This window comes from Dysidea avara, chromosome 6, assembly GCF_963678975.1.
Source record: "Dysidea avara chromosome 6, odDysAvar1.4, whole genome shotgun sequence".
NCBI lineage: Eukaryota > Metazoa > Porifera > Demospongiae > Dictyoceratida > Dysideidae > Dysidea > Dysidea avara.
The window spans coordinates 26,437,870-26,458,961 of NC_089277.1; the positions used below are offsets into that span (position 1 = coordinate 26,437,870).

The window sequence follows — 21,092 nt, forward strand, 5'->3', positions numbered from 1 at the left end:
ATAGCAATCACACAACAATGTGCAAGTTTTATATAGCAGCATGCATGCATAACATTTAAACAGCTGTAAATTAAAATTAAAGCAAATGGGGTCATTGTGGACCATCTTTGTCTGGCATTTCATTGGTCAAGCAGGACCAAACTGGTATACATATTGATACATGCCTGCATGTTCTATACTTAAATTTCATTAGGCCTCTACTTTTAAATCTATTTGATATTCTTTGTATGCATGTACACACACACACACACACACAAGCACACACAAACACACACACCTACACACACACACACACATGCACACACACATTCTAACACACACACACACACACACACACACACACACACACACACACACACACTTTCACACACACACACACACACTCACACACACGCACGCATGCACACGCACACACACGCAACCAAAGCAAAAGTCTTCAGCTGCTGCTACATGGTCACACTACCTAGTAATCAGCACTGGGGCACCAGCGTGCTACTCATATGCTAGACTCATATAGCCACTTTGCTTGGGTGTGCCCTTTCCATTGCAAACTCCTGGTCCAGCCTTTGAATGACTATTTTTATTGTTTGAACAACTTTTAATATGAAAATACAGCTCTTCATTAGAGGGACTGGTTGCATTGTTATATTATTTCAATCTAAAATGTGAGGATCACTGAATAAGTGGTCTCATATATACTCTTCCCAAATTTTCAAGCTTGAATTATAATAGTTTTCAACCTATTAGTCAGGTTCACTATGTCAAAAAATACACTTTCGCTCAAAGTTTATGGAGATTAGCAAACCTATACATTTTTTGAAAGCTTAGAGCATGAGGAATCTGATAATCAATGTTTACATTTGAACAGATTCCTGCAAGGTCAGCATTTTTTAATTTCAAAGTGACAGCTAATAAAATAAGAAAATTCTAATATATCAAGTTAAATTTAACATAAAAGTTTAATAAATGAACTCAACAAATTCTCTGGTGACATTTTTACACCTCTTTTCATTAGAGGTGAGACATTTAATCATGAACAATTGAAAGTTTTTACAAAGGGAATAGAAGAACGTCTATTAGCTATACTGCAATAATTCAGGAATAATTTATCATGAAAAGAATTAATGAATATTCTGGATTATTTGGAGTATAACTGGTGCAAAGTATAACTAGTGCAAAGTATAATAATGGCTTCTACTAAAACAGTTCAAACCTTTAAAAAGCCAAAAATGTAGATACTCTAATAGAGCAGTCGCTTAAAGGCAGTCAACTTTTGAGTCCATTTTTTTGGTAATATGCTTACATATGTTTAGCATAATTAGCACTAGACGAATTTTGAAAGAATTTTCATTTTAAAAGTAAATGGAATTAGCTCTCTCCTAAAAGGGAAGTTTCTTTTTTACATAAACAATGAATTCACCATGATCACCAAGAGCAATTTTATGCACCAGATAGACATGCACCAACAAGTTAAAATTGATACATGATCTTGAAAATTAGTATCCACTGTTACCTAACTGTTATCCAATGTAAATTTCTTTTTCAGTGACAGAATGATTACCATCTTTAAATAATCCAAATATTGCCATTGTCGATGGAGTGATTCTTATCCAGAAGATGAAAAAAATCTAGCCAAGATGTTTTTAATGACAGGCTTACAAGTAACTGCTCCATGCTAAAATGCTGGTGCTATTACAACAATTTACCTTGCACAGAACTGTGTTTGTGTGGTACAGATGCACAAGTGACGGAGATTTATACATACAAGTAGAAGGAAAAATGAAAATTTTTAAGTTGGATTACGATCAAAAAAGTGAAGAAACAAAGGAATTGCTAAAAAGTAGTGAAAGAAGAGAGGTTGCCTTAACATCTACAGATATACTAGTGGACCTATACTTCATTCAGTCTATAACCACGACTGAATTAGGGATTAAATGTCCACTGCAGAATATAGGCAACCTCTCTTGTTCACTACTGTATAGACTGAAATATAGGGATTAAATGTGGGACTAACATAATTATGACTGGTGAACCCGCGCATATACTGCATCAAAGGAAGAAGGGCACTTGGAAAACCTTACACCTGGACACATGCCCCAAGCCCCCAACTATCAATTTTGTAGCAAGCCATTACGATTCATTTTCAGCTATGCTTTTCACATTACACAGCGTTGCAAACAAAAAACAGCGTGCGAAGTGTCTCCACTATCAATCATATTGCTATGGAAAATACTGGCGATAAGCTAACACAGCCACAGTTGAGCCGTATCACATTATGTAGTGTAAATTGACACCTTGCATTGTCAGTGAAGAGAACTGGAACACAAAGGAGGACAAAGGCAAGCCCATGATGTGTGTATTGTATGTACTGTGGTTGGCAAATTCAAGCCCATATGTCAAATTATGCTTGGCTGTCAGTCAGTCAGTCAGCGTAAAATTCTGTTGAATAGAAAAACTTTAATAAAATGCTATAGAAATTTTGTTGGAAGAGTTTGGGGTTAGTCTAAAGACATTTTTGAGCTTGGCTGTGCCTAGCCAATGTTGCAAAGCTGTCATGAAGGGAAATTGAGACTGGTTTTAGGATGATATTTTGACCTGGAAAAGCTCAATTCTGCATGATCCCTAATATATATAATACTATCATACTGTATATAATACATCGAAAATGACAACAGTGACAGTGTTGATCATGATGATTGTTAGGTTCATATCTTTGAATTAACTGTAATAGACATAAGGTTCATATCTTTGAATTAACTGTAATAGATATAAATACATGTACATGTACATACGTACGTAACCATGATGTCTTTATACATAGCTGTACCCTACATCTCAGTGTAAAATAATTCACTTATTCACTTTGTTTCATGCAATAACTATTTGCCAAATGAATTGCTTTTAAGTTTCTTAGCATTTTAGAGGCTATTAATGGTTCTATATGGGTGTGAGAACATAGAAATAGTGTTTTTTGCAATTCTCTGTCAATAAGAGGCTGATATATGGAGAAATTTGCACCATATGGACTGCTATTTTCAAACTGCTAATTGACTAACATGTAGGTATCTGTATAAATGTAAGCATTGATCTCCATGCTCTAAGCTTTCTAATAATAATTATGTAGGCCCATAAATTTTAAGCAAAGTTATTTGACATAGTAAACTGTGTCAATGCATGCCACAAACTGGTACGTGCAAAAGTGCTCTTGGATCTAGTCAGGGTGAAGTCATAGTTGCCAATTGCTAATTAACAAAGTTTCTTTTAAGAGAGAATATTTTATGCAAATTACAATTATTCTTTCAAACCTAGTATTAGCTAATCTCCTGAAATTTATGTCTAACATAAGCACACTAGCTAGGAGTTTCATAAAAGTGACTGCTACATTAGCAATATGGACTCAAAGTTGACTGCTTTATTAGAGTATGTGACTGCTCTATTAGAGTAACTCAATTTTTCTGCTGTTTTTAGGCTTGAACTGTTTCAGTGAAAGCCAAACTTATACTTTGTTCCAGTTATACATAGATCTCATTAAATTAATCTGGAATATTCCACAATTCTTTTCGCTTAGAACTATTCTTGAGTTATTGCAGCATAATGGATACTCTTCTATTCTGTTTGTAAAAACTTCTAATTGTTCTTGATTAACTATCACCTCTAATAAATAGAGATGTAAAAATGTCACCAGAGAATTTGTTGAGTTTATTGATGAACTTTTATGTCAAATTTAAATTGATATATCGGGAATTTCTTATGATATATCGGGAATTTCTTACTTTATTGGCTGCCATTTTGAAATTTTAAAATACTGACCTTGCAGGAATCTGTGCAAATGTAAACATTAATTTTCAGATTTCTCATGCTCTAAGCTTTCCAAAAATGTATAGGTTTGCTAATCTCCATAAACGTTGAACAAAAGTACATAGTGAACCTGACTATATCACCAACAGTAATTGTATTCTAGGGGTAAAGACCAAATTACCAGCTGGTGTCTTATTCACAAGTCAAGGTATGCATTCCAGATACATACACGTCTCTGTCCATGTCCAAACTTGTCTGCACCCATGCCTTTCATATACTGCAAGTGTTCAGTACTGTGTGTATTTCATGGCTACTTGCCCGGCTTTCCAGTGCTGTACTTCCTGTACTACTTAACTTATGAGGCTGAAACTTTGCCAGTCCATCTCTTTATCTCTACAACATAGATCACTGATTTGAAATTTTGAAAAATGTGCGTACATTGAAAATTCCGTCACAATAATAATTATGATAATGTGTCCTGCACGTATTACATATATTGTATCAACAATGAGAAAGGCATTTCACATCTACAGTGTTAATAATTGCTCACCTTATTATATAGCGTATAGAAGGAAACTTTGCAAATAGCAAGCTATATTGCATTGGGCGAAATAAACTTTGGCAAATTCAAGCTCAATCTTAGCTACAAAGATACTTTTCTCCAACACTACAAGTAATCAGTGGGTTAAACTTTGGTGAATTTGTAGCAATTCACCTAATTCGTCAAAATTTCCCTTTATACGGTATCCAATAGAGGTTGTGTTGTCAAAGTCACAGCTTTGTTTTGCATGTATATAGAGTATAATTCACCACACATACATACTTATTTGTGACTGGATTTTGAAAAGCAATCCAAATTGGCCATTAGAAGTTTCAAGAGAGATAGTTGTATGTTGCCAAGGATAGAGAATACACAAAGAAAACTTACCCAAGAGATGCATCAATTTATTACCTTTCAGACCATGTCCAGTACTTGTAGCCTGTTGAATGAGTGAAGTAGCATCACAAGTGCCCACAAATGGGTGTAGGGTAGGTATGGTGGGGTTGGCAAGAGATAGACTTCAAAATGGAGGCATACAACAACTGAAGAACAGACACGAGTTTACAGGGCTAAGTTGGCTTCTTAGTGGCTGATTGCAGCAAAATCAACACAGAAAACATTTGGCCAACTATATAAGGCCTCCACCAGTGCACTACTGATTTTTGTCAAGCTGGTCCTTAACTGCCTTTAGAGCATTCCACACCACTCAGAAAATATATTTTAATGTTTAAGCAATGCTGAAGGTCAAAACCAATAGCTGAGTGTCAAAACCTGTATGGTAGTACAGCTATCCACTAGTGGTGTTAGTTTGATTTTGCCTAATGTGCAATTTAGATTGGTTTTGTAAAATCTGGCACATATATGTTAAAGCATTGCTGCAAGTGCTATACAGATTCTAAAGCATGAGGCACACAGCCAAGGTGCTAATAAAGCATGAGAAAAAGGCAAAATTCCAAGTGCTTTACTATCTGTGTACATGTGGATTGAAGACCAGTACATAAAACATGCTATCATGACACACTTACACATGTTAAATAATAGTTATACGGGCACAATGTGGAGTCTATGAAATTTATAAACCCGAAGGCCCGGGCTGTAGCGCACGAGCGAAGCGAGGGCGCTACTAAGGGCCTGAGGGTTTATAAATTTCATAGACTCCACATTGTACCCGTTTAACTGCTTTAGACTCTATTTCACATTACACTCAGATTACTTACCTCATCCACGGCTGTTTCTGCTGTAGGCTGGGCGAAAGCGGCTGGTTTTCTTGAGATAATACTAACGCCATGGCAACTATGCGTCCTCACGTGACAAAATAATAGCGCTCATTAAATCACTACACGTGAACAATGCGTAGCGATTGGATAAACCTAGATTTTGAGCATATGCTATATTGTGCCTGAAGGCGTGGAGTATATTAGAAAACAAGGTGGAGAATATGAGATTTATTACCCACCCAAAACAGCCTAAATTGAGTCTAAGTGTAGTCCAGGTGAGTATTAATATGGTATGTACAAGTTGAGCTGGACCCTGAAAAACAGCTAAATTTTAAAAGTGAATTTTTCCCAACAGAGTTAATATTTCAGCCAACTAGATGATTAGTGGTAACAGCAAAGGTATCAACAACATGCAGGCACGCATGGTTTGGCTCCATTATAAGTTTGGGAAAGAGCTGCAATAGACACTGTATTTTATGGCTTCCGCATAGGAAATGTATAAAGTTTTGATTGGCCATAGATATTATGTCAGACATTTGAATGAAAAGATTTTGAAATATTTTTAGCTGGTCAAGCGGTACTACAAATGAGCCAAATTTCAAGGTCATTTGTAATTGCATCCATAAGTTAGTAAATGTATTTGAGTATCCAGCTCAATGCACACATACTATTATAGTTCAGTGCATGCTTCCTTATAGCATACATTAGGCCTGTAAATTAGTGTACTAATTGTAAACCTCAGTAATATTTTCTAGACATATAAATTTTTGTGCAGTGGCGGATACAGGGGGGTTGCAATGGTTTCAGCTGAAATCCCTCTGTAAATAGTGCACTCCCTTAATTTATTTACGATTTATGTACGTGACGATTTGCAATTGTGTGGGTAATAACATCGCCAAAAGTTATACATAGTGTATTATATTAGGACTTTTTCTATTGGCCAAACTTCATACTTTTGCCTTTGAAATCAGTATTATGTCGTTCAACACTAGGTAGTCACTTTTTTTTGGTCTTCGGCTTAAAGCTAGGCTGGAGTTGCAATTCCAGAGTGGAACTCCCTTTTCAAAAAGTCTGGATCCACCCCTGACAGTTATTGAAAACTTCCTCAACCTGAAACCCACTCTGAAAATTTCTAGATTTGCCACTGCTGTGGGTTGTACTTTGTTAAGCTTTGGAGTTTCATAAAGTACAATTGGTGGCACAGTTCACACTAGGGCTTAATGTAGTTTGTTGCCTCAGCAATAAACAAAAGTTAACAGGCTAGCTTCCTGGAGTGGTGGGTCAGGAGCAGAAATCAACTTTTAGCACCATCTGTCATCTGGTTGCATAAGTGCATATCATAATTAAATTCCACATTCCTTTATAGTAGTGGAATTGAGTTGTATCTGCCACAATTGTCTAATTGTGTCATCTGTGCATTTGGTGCCCGGTTTTAGTTTCTCAGCAATTAGAGGTCGAACTAGAGAAGTTGGAGGTCTAACTAGAGAAGTTTAACAGGATAAACCGTCGTCGGTCATTCGGAGCTGCTGCTGCTGCTGCTAGAGAAGTCATAAGCTGTTTGACTGAGATCGCTAAGCTACGCCAGTGAAATCCCTCACCACCAGCTTGCAACCTCCTAGCTGCTCCGCTACAAAACCAGCTAAGTCATACTGCATGTGTATAACTGTCTTAATTTAAATATAGCTATTGCATTATTCAACTATCAACTGAGCGTGTGACGTAAAATAGTGGGTTTACCGGCTCACGCGGGCTTGTTTTCAATAGCAATAGCTATCACCTAACCAGCAACGCGTCCCGATAGTGCTGTGAGGGATTGCTCAGACAACCACTGATCGTGCGGAGGGGCTCGTCGAGGCGCTGGACCTGGCTCTCGGGCAGTCCTTCGCTCCGCCGGATTGGCTGTCGTAGCTTGGATCCCTTGGCGGAGCGGAAGTCCAGAAACCTGCGTCATGCCGAGGATGAACTCCATGACTCTTTGAAGCTGCAGGCTGACGCAACAACACATACACGCTGACGAAACTCCACCTGTCACTGGTCAGGCTTCCTATGCGACTCCCACAGTGTCATCTCAACATACCAACGCAACCGCCAGTCACAGTGACGCTGTGGCTACAATGAACAACAAGTCACTGCGTCTACTTTTGTCACAATACAGCTTGCAAACCTGTTGCACCCAAATACCTGTCACAGGTCACCGTTGCTATTCCCAGTCCACAGGCTTCCCTGGCACAACTCGTGCTTCCTACTTCTGGAACAACAGTGACCCCTACCTCTCAACCAGCAGTCAACCCGAACATATTTCCTCAGCTGCAGTCTACTAGCCATTCTTGGTACTACTCATCCTCCTCCACTAATAGCTCCACTACCGGCACGTTTGTGCACTGGAATCCTTGTGGAGTAGTACATAGAATTCAATAGCTCGTTTGCCCATGCCATATCCTCTGTACCCGACACACCCACCACTCAGCAGCATATATGCAAATGTTTTTCATGCGGAAAATATCATCTCAGAGTGATGCGCTTCAACTTGCCCCAATCCCCACCCACTCCAAAAATCAACTCCTTTGCCTCATGGATGGTGGCCTGGAACATGTATGTCTCCACCATTCTTCTAGCTAAACTATCCCGAGTGCTAGAAATGTTCAGCTACCAATGCAATATACTCCTTAAACTATTGTTGCACCGATACACATTTTTCACATTAATTTTACCAATATCAATATTTGCCTGTTCTTGTAAAGGTTATGCTGATGTTCAGTCCTTCAGAAGAAGGAAGGGGGAGCAGGATATCACCTAAATTAAATTGCAAATGTAATGATAATGTAATCAATGTAGTTAATTGAGTGTGCATACGATTTTACAATGTTGTTGAAGTATTGCCACTAACCCCTTCATGGAAAAGAAGCCAAGTGGTTATAAAATAGCTAAGCCAGCTTATCAAACAGTGTTTCTGGTGGGATTCGAGACCATTTGCGAAAAGTGATTGATTCATTACGTGGGGTGCCAATAAATATCCACAGCCTACTACAGCCTGGCAGCCATACTTGCAAAAAAAAAGAGCCTACATAGTTATAAACAGTTAAGTGTTGTATGCTGCATTTCACAGCTTTACTTTCACCTGTTCATTACCGTCATCAATGATTGATTGTGGGTTTTAGTTAATCAACGAAATATTTCCACTTTGTAACTGATACTGCTACTTGTAAAATTAGCTAATATCGGCTTTTACCGATAATTCAACCCAATTATTAGTGCAACGCAACTTTAAACTTCCAACCTGCCCCCTAGCAGTCCATCCTACCTTCCCACCACAATCACTCGTGTAAATCTGCTGTGATTTGACCAACCTAATAACTTGCCAACACGCCAATTGTCAATACCTCAACATTTGTAACAACGCAAAGGTGCTCACCCAGTTACAAAGCACACTTGCCACACCTTATTTGCGGTGATTCCCCTACCCAGCATACGTAAGTAGAATGCATGCACCCCACTACTACAGTACCACTCACTCTTGAGTGTGAACTATGCAATCACCATGACAAGGCTTTTGTACAGCTGTTCTTATCAAACATTTGACAGGGGTGTAATTTCGGTTACACAGCCCCACACCAATGGCGTAACTAAACCCGGGCCTGGGCCCGGGTGTCAGCAATCAAGTCATGCCCACGGAATTAGTAATAGAGTAGTAGAAAAAACTATTTTACCGAATAATCGATCGAGACCTTGCACACATTTTTGGCTGCAAAACAGCTATATTACCTTTCGTTATTGTGAAATCACTTCAAACTGCCAAGTTATTGGTATAAGCGCCTCTAGAAATAATTATCACTTCGATAATTTAGCTACTCAAATAGCTTCACTTGTGAATACGATTTCAACTTATTGCACTGGGCCCTGGTGTCGGTACAAGTCTGGTTACGCCACTGCCCCACACTCCATGGACACAGCGCACAACTTACAATCTGCGTTTGTGAACCCATCTGTTTTGGGCGATCCTCTTGCTCAGAACGCATTCAAACTAGAACCTTTCATTGCCCTCACCTGTATGCACCTGTGGGTTTCAGCAGTAACAATTTTATAGATCCCTCTGCATGTGTTCTTAATTACTATGCAGTAGATATGCTCCATAGTTACCAAGGTTGGAACCCTGATAATCACTAATAATCCTTATTACATTTGAACACTTCGCGGAGATCCCTGATATTTTATTCAACTCAAACTCTTCATTCTGTGCATTATCCCAACATGTCACCAGGATACATTAACAAATGTACTAGAGTTATGCGTCATATTTAATTTGTAGCACTTGTTACCATCATGCATATTCATGTGTAGGTTCACAATACCCTGCATAACTTGGGTTTGTGTGCATAGTGATACGGCCGCTGAAGCTAGTCATGTAGTTTCATTGAAAATATATGGGTACATAGAATATCACCAGAGGATACATTGTATTCACATAAAATATGCCACAGATTTATGGTTGTGCACATCCCATAGCCATGGTAAGTAGAATAATATTTGTCATCAAATCTTACGGTCAGTACATAAGAAGCTATTCAAAGGGGGGCAGCAGCACAACTTGATGGCTTGTCCCAGTAGTGGTAGACACCTTTTATGGTTTCAACACGACCGCTGTGATAATAATATACAGATACATATTGATTATATACTACTACTACTATATACATTACATCATTCATAGATTCTGATGTCATTAAGGGTTAATTACTATCACATGTGGCAGTATTACATAGTCATAATGTAACAGTAATGAATGGTATGGTAAATCAGAGTTACAGTCAATGGAATTATTGGATTTTGTCATTCATGATGTTGTATTCATTGTGAGCTTTGATATGGTATGTGTACGTTAATATTACTGGAACATTAATTCAAGTATGACAAATAGATACAAGTTCTGCAAAAATATACATCATCATGTGTTATTTTTTATATCACTGTTAACAACTATTTTGGGGGAAATTGGGCGCAAATTGCTGAACTTAGTTAAAAGTAATTCAGTCCAAAGATGCGTGTGTTATCACTAATGCGACATAACAATAAATGCTATGTTCAAACTGGTTACGTTTGTTGCGACTAAATGTGCCTATGTTTGTTGCGGAGAAATGTGGTTATATGTTGTGATTATATGTGCTTATGTGTTGCGATTATATGTGCGATATTTGTTGCAACTAAATGTGGTTATGTGTTGCGATTATATGTGGTTATTTGTTGCGATGTGCGTAATGTTTGTTGCGACTGAATGTTTGTAATGTTTGTTGCGACTGAATGTTCGTAATGTTTGTTGCGACTAAATGTTGTAATGTTTGTTGCGACTTAATGTTTGTAATGTTTGTTGCGACTAGATGTTTGTAATGTGGGCTGTCACTTAATGTTGGTAATGCTAGAGTGTTGTAATGTAATGTTGGGTATAGGTACTGTGGGCCGTGAGTACTGTTGGGTATAGGTAATGTTACAATTGGGCATAAGTACTGTTGGGCGTAAGTACTGTTGGGCGTAAGCACTGTTGGGTGTATGTACTGTTGGGCGTTATTAATGTCTTGTAAGTTACATCATCAATGGTAGCATTAAGCGTGGCACAACTGGGACAGTGATAACACACGATTCCCTTTCAAGTAAATGCGCCTCACCTTAGTTGCCCTACCTCCCCCAAAGAGTTGTATGTACGTATGTGTGTAGATGTATGTGATGTGATGTTTCTATGTAGTTATCATGTGAAGTAATGTGTTAGAGCTCGGTGCGGTGGAAGGGTGGTTTGTGTAGGGCATGCCGTAACGTGCCGTGATGTGTCATGAAGGTAGCATGTTAAGTGATATAATATAATTATTGCGATATTTTGAAAGTAATGATATCGCAATATTTTGTTATTAACTATCATGATACTATGCCTGTAAATTTTTGTCAATACAAATCCATTTGTTTGCAGTACAAATAAGAATCCTTGTAAGTCATAACCTGGTTACGCCTGCAAAGAGATGTGAACACCATAACATAACCTCAAAGCATGTGTTACAATAACTGTTAATGTAAACAAGGATTATAGTGGCTAGCTTGATGCTACAGTACCTTTAAAGACTTCCTGTAGGAATACCGAACAATACACTATGTAACACCAGCCATGATCTACTTATTTGTAAGTATCATGAACTATTCAGTTTGTGAATAGTGGCTATAGTATCAATCATGATACTAAAATGGCAGTATCTTTCAGCCCTAGTTCACACCTTGACTGTACACTTTTCTTTTGATGTCACCCTCATAAAGTTCTATGCATACATTTTACTGTATTTTACTTGTTTGATCAACAAATAATTACCATCACTATACACGTTTTCTAGGACCATCACCACAACCTTCACCTCAACCATCCCCTCAACCATCACCACAACCTTCACCTCAACCATCCCCTCAACCATCACCACAACCTTCACCTCAACCATCCCCTCAACCATCACCACAACCTTCACCTCAACCATCCCCTCAACCATCACCACCACCTTCACCTCAACCATCACCACAAGCTTCACCACAAAAATATCATCCAGTTGTAGTATGTTTACTAATACTATTTTTTGTGAATTTTAGTGATGCACAATAAGAGTTGTATGAAGTAATTTTTAAAGCTGATTTATAACAGCATAAAGAAAATGCATAATCTTATCAAAAACTGCTGGTGATCTAGGCTTTGGTAGATTTGTTTGATTATATGTAAAGTATCTACAGTATGTTAAATAGTTGAGTGGATCTAAAGGTGGGATTTTTATTTGCTACTTGTTTGGCCTCTGAAGAAATGAATTATGCAAACAATGTTATACTCTACAGCTTGTTACAGTAACTACGTACAACCATTTTCCAGCAGTTACCACAATTTCTGTGCTCAAATCTGGATTCATAAACAACCTTCAGGAACAATACACTATATTATAGTTACATAGTGTATTGTTCTTACCTTTGTACAATTTAGTCTGTCAAACATTATATCTGCACAAAAACAGTCAAGCTTTGAAAAATGGAGCTGCCTTAAAAGAAGGCAGGGTGAAAATGGTTGTAAATCAAAGATGGCGGCCAAGAAATGACTGCAATAATGTTAGTGCTACAGCCATTATATAATTTATTAGCATTAGTATCATTGCAGCCATTTCTTGGTTGCCATCTTTGATTTTACAACTTTTTTCACCCAGCCTATTTAAGGCTGCTCTTTTTTCACAGCTTGGCTTTTTGTGTGGATAACTTCTTTTTGTATTTGCAAGTTCCAAAGCCAGCCTATGGTTGGCCTTGATATTTCCTTTTAACTTTTTCCCCTTTATTTACAGGAATCATCAAAGATTGCATTCATGGCTATCATGTATTTACAAAGAGCTGAATTAAACAAAACGAATTTTCCCTTGTTTCACTACTTTTTATTTCTTTGATCCCTAATCCAATTTAAAATTCCTATTTTTATCCTTCTACTTGTTTGTAACATAATTATGACTAATTAACCACATTAACCCTTTCATGGCTGCAACTGGATTTTTCTGGCACGGCGTCATAGACTGATATTAGTGATGGACATGAAGACCAACTGTTGTGATATTGTAAGTTATCTTCCTGACACACTAGTACATAAAAGTACACTCCCACAGGATCTGCGTTGCTGGGATAAAAGGACCTTCGTGCAATCCAGGATACAGTTTGAGCATAAATGACATGATGGCTTCGCGTATTTTTCATGTAGAAGACATTGTAGAAGTACTCTTCGACAGACATTTTGGCTTTTGTGCTCGTGAAAGTAGCAGTGAAGACGAAAATGATGAAAAAGACAAAGATGATGAAGGAATCCATGGCTACTTTGGTAGCTCTTTCTTTGCACTGGCGGGAGCCCACCAAGTAGAAGGTTGGGAGGAAGACTTTCCACTCGGCAGCGAAGATGGAACTCCAGTTCACGAGGGAATGTCATCTACTCTTCATACTTTCAGTGAAGACGTCGACAATGAAGTACATCAATCACCAGAGCGAGGTATTTCACCATCTCGTGGTGGTGAGGTATCTAGCCTGCATGATCCGCTTGACAATGGTGTTCCCATGGATGTGACGGTAAGTATAGACCTTTGAGCATACACAACTAGCATAAAATAAATGACAGCTACTAGGTAAGCAATAAAACTCTTAAGGAGGTCATTGAGGTACAGTAGATCACAAGAAGATGTAAATGACCAGCCAGATACCATAGAAACTGCTCCTCCTACAGTAGGAGGAACATGACAAAATGAGGAATCTCAAGCTTGCCAGTTTCGATATACTGCTACACCAGGTTCAAACATACCTTTTGATGATCACACCACAGCACTGGGCCTCTTTGACAAGTATTTTACTGAGGAGGTGTGGGACCTTTTGGTATAGGAGACCAATCACTATGCAGCCACACACCAGTCTGATAAGCGACATGCTTGGCCCTGGCGTGATGTCACTGTGACAGAGATGAGAGCATTTGTTGGAATGCTCATCCTAATGGGAATATGCCGATTTCCAAGACTACATTTGTACTGGAAAATTATGGTACCTCTTATAAAAACAGATGGAATATTCAACATCATGAGCAGGGTGCGGTTTCAACAAATCTTCATCTGGCTGACAGTGCTGGGCAGGTACCTGCAGGAGAAGATGGACATGACAAGCTGTACAAGATATGTAGTTTTATGGATTTGCTTACCCAACAATTCTTTGACAATTATATACCAACGAGTATGTCACCATTGATGAAGCCACGATTCCCTACAAAGGTAGGTTAGGTTTCAAACAATGCATGAAAGATAATCCTACCAAGTGGGGTATCAAGGTATTCACATTGAGTGACGTAACCAATGGCTATGTCTACAGAATTAAAATATATACAAGCAAGCAGTTGACTTGTAGTTCTCCCACCATTGGATTGTGTTTCAGAGTCTGCCTTGAATTGATGTCAGGATTGCAAAATGGCTTCAAGCTGTTTACTGACAGCTACTACACCAGTCCTCGACTTTATCTGGCATTGTACAACAAAGGCTACAATTGCTGTGGAACAGTCGGGAAGGGCCGCCACTGGACCTGGTAATAAAGAAGGGTATAAAGGTTAGCAGGGGATATATGGACTACCGTTCCAATGGTCCACTTCTTGCGGTCTCCTGGTTTGACTTACGTAATGTGTACTTTGTCCGCACAATGAACCGTGTTGAGTGTAATGAGCCAACAACTGTCAAGAGGAAGAATCCAGTTGGGAGTCAACTTGATATAAAATGCCCCCTCTACTCCCAGACTACCAACAATACATGAGGGGGGTAGACAATAGTGACCAGCTTGTTGGTTACTACAATATAGGAAGATCTGTGAAATGGTGTAAACGATGCTTCGCTCACCTTCTTGAATGTTCTCTGCTAAATGCTTATGTCCTGGATATACAGGTTAGCTTTTCCTGACCTCCATGCTCAAAGGGGCTACAAGAAGAGGGATTATCTTTCCTTTCGCTTGAAGGTGGCCACTGGGCTAATAGGATTTTTTAGCTCCAGACAGCAAGCAGCGGGCCATCCTAAAAGCGGTGAGTACTCAGAATTACAGCGGCTTCAGCCAGAGCTTGGTCACTAGCCAACCAAAGGAAAATCTGCTGAGTGTGTAGTGTGCTCCACCAAGCGAAGACATCTTCATCTATCCCGACCTCAGCTATGGCATGGAACAAAGGTGATCTGTTGTATCTGTAAAGTACACCTATGCATAGATGAAGAAAGACAATGTTACACTACACTCAGACAATGTTTTGTAATTTTATTTGTAATTCTTTCAGCTGTTTTATACACATGCATATACATTACAATTCGTAGTTTATCAGTTTTGTACTAAATAATAATGTTTTACCATACATACTGCATACTTATGGTGTTAGCCTACATATAAAATTCGTACCAGTGTTTTCCCACATAACATTAGTAGGTAGTAGAGCAGGTTCTGGAAGGAATTCATTCGATGATGGCTGTGAAATTATAGCAGCCATTCATCTCAGCTATTCTAACACACTAATTGGAAGGCCATACCATTTGTATCACCACTACAATTGTCATTTTATTCTGAGTTTCACTCCTGCTTTGTTCTACGAATATGTAGTCTATTCCTTTGTCTAAAAAAATCTAACAGATGGTAGTAATTATCATTCAAACTATATGTTTTCAGTCCATACTTGTCAAAATTTCTTTGTTTAGCAGAGATAACACATCACGCGGTTCAGTCATTTTGTCTCCCGCAATCCATTGTCCAGAGTTCACGCATGTGCAGTTTCGATTGGCATGAAGAAAACTGATGGCTGCCAAAATGGTGCCTATTCCTCATTAATAAATGGATTGCTTCATCAAGGGACGGTGTTTTTAAACTCATAATGAACCAAACAAACATCTTTACTGATGGTCAAGTGCTCTCGAATGTTTTCAAAGAGGCTGCCGTCTAGGCGAAGATAAGTTGCAGGAAAGAACATACGTCGTAGAGTAACCAAGATAGTTGTGCTCAAATCACCATTCCTATATAGTAGAATAGTTCATAAGTATTAATGCTATGTGTGGTTGCTATGTATAATATCGTCTGGTTGATTTTATAAAATACGTTTTCCAACTACTATAAAAATTTTTAAAACGCTTGCGGGAAGTTCAACAGTGAAAGGGTTAAAAATTGCTCCAGGAATACCATAAAAGTAAATTTGCATCAGAATGCGTGCCCCAACAGTCAATTATATCACAGAAAGGAGATTGTCATTATATTTCGTTTTCAGCTATGCTTCGCCTGTTACACAGCATTACTACTGAAGAACAGTACGAGAAACGTCTCTGAAATCATTCCAGTCACTACAAAAAATACAGGTGACGAGCATGATAACCAACACAGCCACAGGGAAGCCGCATCACACTATTACAAATTGACACCTTGTGTTGTCAGCAAAAAGAGCTGGAACACAAAGCAGGGCAAAGGCAAGTCCATGATAAATGTATTGTACATACCGTGGTTGGCAAAAAGGCTCATCGCGGGATGAAGCAGTGTCGAACAGTAAAGAAATCAAGCCCATAGCCTTATCCATTGTCAAGGTATGCTTGGCTGAAGGCATTTATTTAGTTAGTTAGTCAGTTAAGCAGCATAAAATTCTGCTAATTAGAAAATTTTAAAATTCTACAGAAACTTTTTGGAATGGTTTATTTGAAGAAATTTGTGGGTTTGGCTGTGCCTAACCAATGCTGCCAAGCTATCATGAATGGAAATTGAGACTAGTTTTAGGGTGATATTTTTGGCTGGAAAAGCCTGGTTCTTCATGATTATAGTACTACCATACTGTATGATGATACGTAGCTGGACAGATTCAACTCAAATTATGAATGTGAAGTGTCCCACCCTGAGTATGTATTCACAGCAGAAATTAAAAACGGATTATTACAGTTCAAGCACTATCAGGCTACAGATGCACAAGTATGCATTTTCTTGGTTCTGTAAAATGAGTATGTCGCCCACCTGCACCAGCTGTACTTGGCCCGAATGGCATACTTGATATAGGATACTTTCATAATTTTTGTAGTACTCTAATAGAGTGCACATTTTTGTTTTTGAGCACTTCAATACAACACATATAGATTGCTATAGAATTTCCATTGATAGGCCTATGAGTTAATTGTGTACTAAACCAGAAGTTTCATTTGTAAGGTAGAAATTAGAGCGACTGACAGCAGTGGCAGCGTGGTAAAGGGTAGTGGTTTATTAAATTACCTTGTAGCAAGTTATGTAAATTATAAAATCATGCACGATTAAGTCAGGTTCCTGTATATCATCTTGTTTTTGCAATGCATACTGTAATTATAAAGAAATGTTATACATATGTACTGCACCATCATTGCAGGGGCTTCAAAACTTGGGAAATACATGCTTCTTTGATGCAGCATTACAGGTATGCATTGTATATGTAAGTACGTTTGTGTCAGTACCACACCATGGCATTGGTGTATCAATTATATGCCTAGTAGAATGCCACTGACATTTTTTTTGTCTGTAAAGTAAAGTAATGTGTGGAAACTGTGTAGGCGTTCATAAGTCTGAATATCTTTTGTTTATATTTTCAGTTTGTAAAATTTTGTCTTGAATTGCTATCCAATCTTCAACTCGCAAATGTTTTCATTGTAGACATTTCCAATATTTAAATACACACTATACACCAAGGAACTCAAATGAAACCACAACAAAGATGTACACATAACTCAAAAATCAGCATAGTCAGCAAGAACAAACAACAGAATTCTTACTGTACATATCTACTTTCGGAGTCTCCTTAACCTTCTGAGAATTGTTTTATGTAGTTTTCTTAACAATGTGGTCATTGTCAAGGCTGGATTATATTTTCAGTACTATTTATGCATACGCATTTGCTTGCTTTAACTGTGAAATAAAACAGACAACTGTTTCCACCAAACAATGTTTAGTTACAAGATAATGAATACATACTATTTTCAAAAAGTACCCAGACATTGTAGAAATAGGACCTCTCTATGTTTGTATAATTTTGAGCACTGGCACATCTAGCTATGAGAATGTGCAAAATAAAACAAAACTTTATTTCAAATGTAATTTATGGTGCTATGCCACAAAATAGAGGCTAGGTTGTTAATAGGTGTAATGAAACGGTATATAAACAGTGTGACCTTCTACTTGTTGTTATATGATTTTTCACAATTAGTATATGTAATAGGACGGATGGTTGTGGTATTCGGGATTAATAGTTCTCGCATTGTAAACAGGAAGGAAATAGTGCTCGGCTTCGCCTCGCACTATTTTACTCCTTCCTGTTTACAATGCTCGCACTATTAATCCCGAATACCACAACCATCCGTCCTATTGCAAATTAATCCGACAACCATAGCAACTGTTACTAGGCAACAGAAATTTTCAAAGTAACCACCACAAAGGATCAATCACGCTTAGCAACCGTTACCTAGCAACCATTAGGCAACCATATTGTTGTTATGCCTTGGGCATGTATCACTATGGTAACAATAGTTATCAAGTTGGACACTTCTAATATAAACACACCACACTATTTTAGCCAATCAAATTAGTATTATAGATTTTTGTCAAGCGACTTTGACAAACAAGTGTAATACTAATTCTATTGGCTAATCGCTTGGCGTATTTCAATATAATACGTCAAGGTGCTATTGAGAGTATTATACAGTAACACATTCAGTTGTTGGATTAATTCTACTATACAGCCAGCTTAACTTACTAGAAGATCATCACTATATTTTTGTTAATGAATTTATTTCTCTTTTTCCAGGCTATCAATCAAACAGATGAGCTTCACAGATTATATGTGATGGTACCTTACCAAAGACAGCCTTCAGTGAGACACACATTGTGTATCTGTTTACATTATATATGTCTCTTGTGGTGTTCATGCGTATAATACATATTCTGTACATATTGCACTATATATGTAGCAAAGTAAATATTATAATTTCTTATCCTATATAGTATGTATGTAGTAAACATGTTACTGTAACAATACTACACTCATGCATGTTCCTTAGCTTGATTATATCTCGATTACTTTGTTGGTTATCAATTTCATGCATTCCCCAGTTATCATAACAATTATTTATTTTTATCTACTGTAGTTTACTACTTCATGGTCATACCATGATCCAAAGAATAATTATCAGAATATGACTGCAGTTCCTTACACCAAGAAATACTCAGTAACCAGCAAGATTTGTGATGTACGTATGTACGTATGTGTGGTCTTATTATGCTGCAGGTATTTATGTACCCCTTGTCACCAATTACACAAAAGCACTAAATAAACATTGTTATACAGTATAACCTGTCTAATAAAGTCCCTGCATAATGAGGTCACCTCTCTAATCTGGCCATTATAAAGTCTCCACATGTTCCCACTGAGCACAACGTGATCTGCAGCCACCTCCTTAATGCAGTCAGAAAATTTGTCCCAGAAATGACTGTAATAGAGACATTTTACTGTACTACATACCCTATACTTGTAATAGTGATGGATAGAGCTATCAAACAGTACAGTAGTACTGTTTAAGTAGGAATCCCCCGAAATGACGTGCGCCGCCAAAAATATTGCCTTTTAAAATCAGCTTAGAAACTTCTTACGCACCGAAAATCACTTTTACAGAATAATATTAGTCCATCTAGCATCAAATGTAGCATTAAAAACAAGAAAATGCTTACTGGCAGCCGGATATAGAATTTTTTTAAAAAACTGTCAAAACTCGAAATTTCATCTCACTGCCTCACTCACTCACTCACTGACCACGGTTGCAAGCCTAGAGCCCAAACGAAGCAGCGCACGGTCACCATTTTACGCTACAACAACAAACTCACCTGTGAGATGTGTATTTTGGAGTTCTGACGAATGTACGCCCTGTGCACCTTGTCTTTTCTTTTATCTTCAATCAGGCTGTTGTCTTCTTCTTCATCCAACGAAACCATATCAAGGTGTTAATTTTCCATATCAACACTTTCTTTAAGCAGCATAATAAACGCCACAAAATCATTTAAGGCGCTTAGACTATGCTACCATACGGAGGTACCAGTACTCCACAATAGGTCACGACATCATGCCCATTCTTTATTCTACGTATTATGAATCTATTGATCGAGACCAAAATGACCACACCCCTTTTACGCTAGCTGTAATTGTGACCACACACTTTCAAGTTAGTAGGCTGATTTGAGCTTGGATTCAAGATTCTCTAGTCTAATACTATGAATCGATCGAAACCACAATGACCACACCCCTTTTTGGGGCAAGCACACATTTTTTCAGACTGACTAGAGATACTCTAATACAGCAGTTACCCTAATAGAACAGTCACATGTTTATAGCTAGCTGTATGCTTTATAAAAAAACTAGTATATTAAATTTTTTTAAATGACGTAGGAATCCAAGCGATAAAAAGTAGTGAAACAAGAGATGAACAATGGTAGCTATTACAGTATAGCTCAGTGGGAATTCCCTACTTTGGCATGGTATAGCTAACAATTATTTTGGGCTCAGTGCCAAAGTAGGGATTTCCCACTGAGCTATACTGTAATAGCTACCACTGTTCATCTCTTGTTTCACTACTTTTTATGGCTAGGATTTCTACTTCATTTTTAAATTCCTAATTTTTAATATACTAGTGAAAATCTAATTTGCCTTTGGAAGGAAGTGGAAAAGGTAGGGTGTTCTAAAAGTTTCCAATATGTATGTGGTTTCCAATATGTATAAGAAATACATAGCAAATCAAGACACATGGTAGTGTGTCGTGTTGCCCAAGAGCTGGCGCACCACACCGTGAGTATATTGACAGGAAGAAAGAAAACATGATTTTCATGCATATGTATCTCCATAATCTCTTATCCGATTGGAACTAAATTTGCTACAGAAGTGCTCGCCAGGAAGGGGAGACTATATGTCAAATTTGAAGAACATCACTCCAGCCATTTCCAAGATACAAGTGGCCAAAATT

The 21,092-nt window shown here is 37.9% G+C and overlaps 2 protein-coding genes across 5 annotated transcripts in view; one reads left to right on the forward strand and one right to left on the reverse strand.

Moving 5' to 3' along the window:
* LOC136257451 (ubiquitin carboxyl-terminal hydrolase 16-like) overlaps positions 1–21,092 on the forward strand; it is a 96,924-nt gene that overhangs the window by 58,135 nt on the left and 17,697 nt on the right. For all 4 annotated transcript variants that reach the window (XM_066050668.1, XM_066050670.1, XM_066050671.1 and 1 more), the window contains 4 exons: positions 11,922–12,133; positions 17,462–17,509; positions 18,890–18,955; positions 19,230–19,331. In XM_066050668.1, the coding sequence (XP_065906740.1) occupies positions 11,922–12,133; positions 17,462–17,509; positions 18,890–18,955; positions 19,230–19,331 (428 nt within the window). The remainder of the gene's footprint in view (positions 1–11,921; positions 12,134–17,461; positions 17,510–18,889; positions 18,956–19,229; positions 19,332–21,092) is intronic.
* Positions 1–21,092, reverse strand: part of LOC136257452 (uncharacterized) — a 226,695-nt gene that overhangs the window by 43,251 nt on the left and 162,352 nt on the right. The gene's annotated exons all lie outside the window — the stretch shown is intronic.